The sequence below is a fragment of the Pteropus vampyrus genome, unplaced genomic scaffold, assembly GCF_000151845.1.
Source record: "Pteropus vampyrus isolate Shadow unplaced genomic scaffold, Pvam_2.0 Scaffold15, whole genome shotgun sequence".
Lineage (NCBI taxonomy): Eukaryota > Metazoa > Chordata > Mammalia > Chiroptera > Pteropodidae > Pteropus > Pteropus vampyrus.
The window spans coordinates 14786241-14793776 of NW_011888796.1; the positions used below are offsets into that span (position 1 = coordinate 14786241).

General features: G+C 50.3%; 1 protein-coding gene across 3 annotated transcripts in view; it reads right to left on the bottom strand.

Moving 5' to 3' along the window:
* PAQR5 (progestin and adipoQ receptor family member 5) overlaps positions 1-7536 on the bottom strand; it is a 74226-nt gene that overhangs the window by 17161 nt on the left and 49529 nt on the right. For all 3 annotated transcript variants that reach the window (XM_011385789.2, XM_011385781.2, XM_011385785.2), the window contains exons 3-4: positions 5403-5530; positions 3122-3327 (exon numbers count right to left, since the gene is read on the bottom strand). In XM_011385789.2, coding sequence (XP_011384091.1) covers positions 3122-3327; positions 5403-5530 — 334 coding nt within the window. The remainder of the gene's footprint in view (positions 1-3121; positions 3328-5402; positions 5531-7536) is intronic.

The following is a 7536-nucleotide window of genomic DNA, read 5'->3' on the forward strand; positions in this document are numbered from 1 at the left end:
GATACAATGCTCCCCAGTCTAGCAGGCCACCTGTGAGATTTCATCTGAGAACTACTTCAAGGGGGACAGACGAACTCTTTTCTCAGGCTGATACCATGGGGAGGTTCCCATCTGGGCCAGGATGTGCTTTGCTTTGTGCATGTTGCCTGGGGTCTAGGTGCCAAGCTCCATGGGCATTACAAAAGCAAAAGCCTCAGACCATGCCAGGAACTGCAGTGGGAAGCAAAATGATCAGTCCCTCCAGGCAGGCTGTAGACATCCAGGATGGATGGGCATCAGCAAAGGGGCCAACCTGGGAAGCCTCCTTAGAAGGTGGGGGATTCTGACAGGGGCCTGAGGACAGAGAGGGCTTTCCAGGGAATGGGGTGGGAGATGGCCTTAGGTGCCAGACTATGGAAAGTGAACCTCCTCTTTCAGGCAAAAGAGAGCAACTGGAAGGTTTCTAAATGGGGGATTAAGGTAACCAAAACCTAGTGAAAGTGCACAGGGTGGCCCAGAGGGAAGAACAGCTGGAAACCAGGGGGAAGCTGGAGCAAAGCCACTCTCCAAGGACTGAGGGTTCCCACAGGTCCGAAGGAGTGAGAGTGGGGAGGAGAGGTGGCTGTAGGCATGGCGCTGGGGGTTCTGGTGGAATCCACAGGCTGTCTCAAGCCTGAGGCCTTCCATCCCTGTTTACTGGACACCCCATGTCAGGCACTGGGCTATGGGCAGGAAAGCCAAATGTGAAAGATATACATCTGTACTCAGGGAGCTGTTCCCAGTGAGAAGCAGAGATGAAGGGGCCACTGACAAGGCTGGGGACCAGAGCTACATGGAGGTGGATGCAGGCCTGGGGGCCTGGAGGGAGCCACAGGAAGGGGCCCCTCAGGCTCTCAGGGCTCTGGCTCTGCCACTGACAAGCTGTGTGATCTGGGTCGCTGATCTTCACTGTGCTTCATTATTCTCACCTATAGTGTGGGTATAATACTGGTCCCTACCTCAGGGGACTGCTCCCAGGGTAACGAGCTCATCACGGTAATGGTTCCCCGCCCCCCGATGCTTTCGAAATGCCAGGAGCTGCCCAACATGCTTCACTTACAAAACACATTTGATCTTCATAACATTCTTATGAGGAAGATATGCCAGTTTTGTGGGTAAGAGCATCAAAGTTTGATGAGGTTAACAACCTTGCCCAAGAACATATAATCTTTGTGGGGGGTGGCAGTCAGGCCACCAAGCACCACGTTATGCCACCCCTTGGTGATGTGTGTCAGGAGCTGAGCTCAGAGTCTGCCTCATAGTGATTACGCCAACGTGCTTGCTCTTGTCATACATAGTGAGTCTGTGCAGGTGACTGAGGGCTGTGCAAGCTCCTGGGCTAAGGAGTTTGGACTTTATCACAGGAAACTGGGAACCCTGAAAAGTTTTAAGTGGGAGGGGTGCCATGGTCAGAAGGTGTTGTAGAAACCTCCCTGGGACAGCTGGGTAAAGTGGGGATTGGAGGAGCAGAGAGGAGGCTGTTGCAACAGTGCAGGATGGAGACGTGAGGGTCTGAGCCAAGCCAGCCAGTGGGGCAAAGCCAATTTGAAAAATATGGAGGAGAGACTCAACTGAATGTGCTGATGAGAGAGGGTGGTGGGAGCGAGAGGGAGGGGAAACTGAGGGTTACCTACAGATTTCTGACTTGAGGGGCAGGGGACAGGACTGTCTCGGTCACAAGGCTTGATATAGCATGGACCGGGTAAGGAGTTTAAACTAGAGATGAGGATTTGGAGCAGCTCCCCCGAGGTGTCAGGGGACAGTGTGGGCACAGACGAGATCACTCAAGGAGCTGGGCCATGTCAGAGCAGAGGCCCAGGGATGGGTTCTGAGCTCACTCACATATGGAGGAGAGCAGAGGAAGGGGAACCAGTAAAGGAGAAGGAGAAAGGGAAGGGAGTGAGACAACTGAGGTCAGAGAAAGAGACGGGGGTTGAGGAGCACAGAGGGGCCCCCGCATCAAAGGCCAGCGAGGGAGCCCACATAGCTGCATGGATCCCGAGAGTCAGGAGGAGGCCGGCGCCTTGGCAACCACAGTTTTGATGAACGGTGGGGACTGAGCAGAGCACTGGAGAGTGGAAGGTGAGGCAGTAAAGGACTCTGTGTGTGTGTGTGTGTGTGTGTGTGTGTGTGTGTGTGTGCGCGCGCGCGCGCGCACGCGTATGCGTTTATGCAAGTATGTATGTGCGGTATGTGTGTATGTTTGTATGTGTAACTTGAGAAGGAACAGAGAAGAGGAAACGGGATGGAGATGGGCTCCTCACAGACCCCATCTTGGGCAAGGGCAGATGATGCCTTTGCTTCTACACCTAGAGCAGGACCAGGAAGAAGTAGCTAAAACTGGGATATGAGGGGACAGATGGATGCCCACGAGTGGGGGAGAGAAGACAGGAGGAGGAGTGGGCATCATAGTTAAAGGACAACACAAGGAAGGTGGAGAGTCAGCACCCAACCTCACCCGCTTGGGGTTCGCCATCCTGCTCCTGTGGCACTTCGAGCAAATCACTAACTCCTTTAAGCCTCTGGACAAATAGGATTTGTGACCACCCCCCTTCACTGCCAGGCACAACAGAGACCAGCACTAATGTGTGCAGTTGGCTCACCCTGGCCTGTCAAAGTAGATGGTTAGTTTCAGAGAACTTGTGAGCTGATTGTTAAACGTGGCCATCATTAAAAATTAAATGGCATAAACTTACAATTAAATGAGGCACATTAACAAAAGTAATAACTATTCAATTAGCATATCTACTGCATCAATACAGAGGACCTACTGTAATGGTGCACTATGGTGTACCTCGCCCGTCTGTGTTCAGCGATGTCATGCTGGTGGCTTGAAGTCACCCATAGCGGGAGTATTTACATCACACAAATCAGCAAACACCACAGATCAGGCGTTTGTCCCCAGACAACCATTGTTAAGTATTGCCAGCATTCCTGTGGACAAATTGCTTACAAAACACTCATTGGGAACCTGAACAGGGGCACTGCATCCCCACAACTCTTCTGCAAGCCCATCAAAGCCTGATGGTGACCCTAGCTCCCCAGGGAAGGGGCAGGTGGCTCAGTCCCAGGGGAGGGAAGTTGAGAGCAGGGCCTCACATACCCAGGCTGAAGAGGTTGACAGCGCCATAGTCCAGGAAGTAGCAGATGTGCCGGGCGTTCTTGGACATGGAGCTGAAGGTATGCGCACAGCTGGATGCAAGGGGGTACACGCAGCTGGTGCTCATGTACACCAGCAGAGGCCAGGAGTAGCTGTCATTCTGGACGTCTGTCACATACAGTGTGGTAACGAACCTCCACATGAAGAACCTGGAACACAGCATGGCCCATGCAGTCCTGGTGGCTGGAGGCTCCTCTTATCCTCTCCACCTCATTATCTTCTGCTTCCATTCCCCTGGGATGGCCCATCCCTGCATTTTCTCACTTTGGTGAAATGCCATGAGCAAGGGTGGGTGAGTGGGGTCTGTTTTTAGTTGGAAATAGGCAGGAGGGGCAAGAAGAGAGCCTTGTCTAGTCCAATCCCTTTCCCCTGCTCGTGGTGACAGATCCCTCTTACATCTTGCCCAATTGATTCTCTAGCTTCATCTTGCACACTTCCAGGGATGGGGAGCTCACTACAAGGTAGCTCTGAGTATTGGAAAGTTCTTCACCGAGCTGTCATCTGTCTCCCTGGAATCTATCTTCATTAGATCAGCCCTAGTTCTCCCCGATGGGACACAGAAAACGAGCCCATCCAATATTTTAAAGCAGTCTTCATAACCCATCCCCACCTCTTTGCATTTGACCATCCCTCATAGGATCCAAATTTGGCCTGGTCACCAGCCCTGTCATTTGTCTATGTCCCCCTTACGGGAAGGCTCCTCACATAGAAGCAATCCCTCAGCTAAGATCTTGAAAGTCTAGAAGACGGCAGGACATTTTTCTCCCTTCTCGTCTACACTAGTCCTCCCCTAACATCGCAATCACTTTTCTGAGTGGCCAAGGCCCACGCTGAGTCTCAGTCAAGCCTGGGTCTCTGGGCTCCATCTCTCCATAGAGATATCGCATGCCTCTGCATCAGTTCTGCCCGTATCCTCAGCCTATAACCCATGCAAGGCAGTCCTGCCTCCAGAGCTGCCCTCTTTTACAAACTGATAGAGAGCTGGCTCCCTTCCCTCAAACTCTCCTAGGGAAGGAGACTACAAAACTTTTCATGCAGGAGCCCAAGGAGTATCGCCAAATCCTCTGGCTGTACTTGTGATCTCTTTCCTCCTGTCCTAGCAGAAATAAAGCTTAAGCTTTTTTCTGTTTCTCAAAATACATCCTTTGATCATCTCGAGATTATTCCTTGCTCTCATTTCCTTAGGGCATCTTACTCCTGGCTTTCCTAAGCCCTCCTGATACTCTGTGTTGCCAGTCGGCAGGCCGGGGGCATCTTTACAGATTGCCCTAGTCCATCCACCACGAGCCTAAATGCTCTCTCCTCCCCAGGGAGGTTTCCAGCACCTTCCCCTGAGCTGTGGCCCTGGGTCTGTCTCTGACTTCTGATGGAGCACGCTGCTTCCATAGGGCCCATCTCCACCTGCGCACAGTCTTGGTGCCTCTTGGCTTCTTGACATGATCGGGAGGGGAGTCCAGAGACCAGCCTCTGCCAGAACTTACCGTGCAATGTAAGCAAGCCCTGGGCCACATCTTTGTCTATCAATGGTGATCTAAGTGGGACAGTGGCCAGCATGACCTTTGAGGTCCCTCCAGCTCCGATATCCTATGGTTCGACCTCTGACCATGTCGTGCACAGGCATGAGGTGTATGAAGCTGCTGTTTGGCCCCCCTTTCTCAGCAAGGTCCCTCTTCACCTTCCTGGCAACTCCAGGTACTTGTGCACACACACTCACCCCAGAGTTATGCTCTTAGATGCTCCATTAAACTGCTAACCTGACCAAGTGCCTATAGCTGCTGTGGTTCCAGAATGATTACAGAGCAGCCACACCTCAGTGCCCAATGCCTTTTCCAATGTCTTCCCCCATAATCCTCACAACAACCCTGCGGGAGGTGCTGACTATCCTCCTGCTTTGCAGATGGGAAAATGGGACTTGCTTAAGCTCATAACATTTTAACCAGGGCTTCTAGAAGACCCAGAAAGCCTCTAAGACTAAAGGGGATAAGATCAAATCAGACCCTGGAGCAGGGAAGCAGAGAAGACTGGGGAGCCACGAGGAGCCCCACGAGTCCTATCACAATCCAAGCCCTAAAACTCACCTCAGCTCTAGCCCACACACCACAGGGAGTCCCCAAACCCCAGCATGGCATCTCAGCCTTCCCCACCCCAGCTATGTTTTAAAGAAGCCCCAGTTCCCAGGGGTCATGAATGACACAGCTGGCCAATGGGGCTGGCTGGAAGGTACCAGAAAGGCAGCAAGTGAGTCCAGATGTTGAGGGTCTCATTGGTCATTTGGAAAAGGCTGAGGATACAGGCAGTGGCAGAGCTCTGTGGATGTCGGTAGCCAAAGAGGATGCCCTGTTCATGGAACACCTGTAGGGGGAGAAATAGGGACACGGAGGTGAGACGACATGCTACATCTCTGGTAGCATATTTTTTCTCCCAGGCTGTGCACTTGAACACTTGAGCCTGGAACACTTGACCCCAAGTCCTCGACCTGTGTCAAACTGCTCCCCTCTCTTTCTCCCCCTGTAGCTTCTAAAATCCCATGTCCTTCAAGAAGCCTGCAGCCAGCTGGAGGAGAGAATTCAAGGCCCTGGCTCCCTTCGAAGATCCAGCTTGTTTTCCATTCTCAGACACACTTACTCCTGTCATGAATATTGCCTAAGAATCTGGTCTGGCACCCTCTGCCTGGGGCCTACAGCCTTGTCCTTGGATGGTTTCGCGGCTGGTTGACATATATGCTGTCTGTCCGAGCAAACATGCCCCAGATGTCAGGGGTTGGCGGTAAGATCTCTGCAGGAGATCCCTCCAGCGTCAGGATATATTTACCAAGGCGCTTCATAAAGGCCTTTTGATGATGAAGACTATGATGGCATCAGCCTGGGCTGAGGTAGAGAAGAAGGCTGGCCGCAGCAGGCCCGCATGAGCCACCTCTACCCCATGCAGTCCACTTGGCAAGTCTCTCAGTAACCAACTGCATGACAGACTTGGACTGGTCAGGTAAAATACAGTCTATCAAACTGCCTGGACAACTGCATTACCTCCATTAAAAATGATCCTTGTGAGAAACACGGCAAGAGGGAAAAAAGTTGAGGGTATAATATTAAGAGAAAAAAGCAGAATGTAGATTGTATTCCAGCCATGATTATAAGAATTATAAGAAGTTTCAGTACATATGGTAGGACAGAGGCTGGGAAGAAATAGAAAAGTGGAGAGTTTCATTTGTTGAGGTAGCAGGATTTGCAGGAGACTTTTTTTCCAACTTCATGGTGATTTAGATCAAGGTTTCTCCATCTTGACACTATGGACATTTTTGGCCAGATAATTCTTTGTTGTGAGGGGCTGTCCTAAGTATTCTTAAGCATTATCCATGCCTCTCCCTAATAGATGCCAGTGGCACACACTGTACCCCCTCCCAAGTTGTGACAACCAAAAATGTCTTCGGATATTGCCAATGTCCCCTGGAACTAAAATGTCCCCTCTTAAGAACCACCGATTTAGATGAATGTGTTATAAATTTTGAAAAGTAAATTTAAAATGAGTAGATTAACCGAGGCAAATAAAATACCGGTAATCATAATACAAATCAGGCCGCAATAAATTTTCCACCTTTCTCTTTGATTTTCTAGGACTGTGGAAGGAAGGGAAGGCTGGGAGAATTCTACTTAGATATCCATCTCTCATTTAGGCTACCAACTTCTTAGTTTAAAGGAGGACCCTTATTCAAAGATACACAGTAAAGAACATAACGTGAATTATCTCTTGAGGTTCCCAGTAAAGAGTTCGCATGGAATTGTGGAGAAAGTAAGGGGTTCTCAGAGTAACAAGTTAAATGTGGGCCACTGAGGTGCCATGTGACCTTGAGCTGCATCACACCTCTCAGGGCCTCAGCCTCAGTGTCCTCACCTATGAAACGGAAGGCATTAGCTAGCTGGTCAGTACATTCCCTTCTTAGTTCAATTCTAGGTTAAACTGGTCAACTGGGGAAGGAAGATAATGAAGTTGGTTTATGGTCCAGTGAAAAAATACTATTTGAATTAGCTTTGAGTCTTAACTAATTAAAGTGATTTGTTCCAGTTTTAGATTCATCGTTCAATTCCGCTGACATGCCGGTTTACAGTGGACAGGCTTCTCTCATGGGCAGCAGGAATCTTGGCTTGCAGCTGCCTGCCTCACCACGGCTGCTGGCAAGGAGGCAAATGGGCCGATGGCCTTTAGCTGTTGATCCACATGAGGAGGATGGCTCGGCTTGGCTTGCACTTGTTAGGCCCTCCAGCAGAAATTATGAGTCTTTCATTCTACCTCTTAATGTTTCTTTCTTCCTTCTTTTTTCCTTAAATTTTTTTTTTTATTAAAGCATTGGCCGCTTGTTAAAA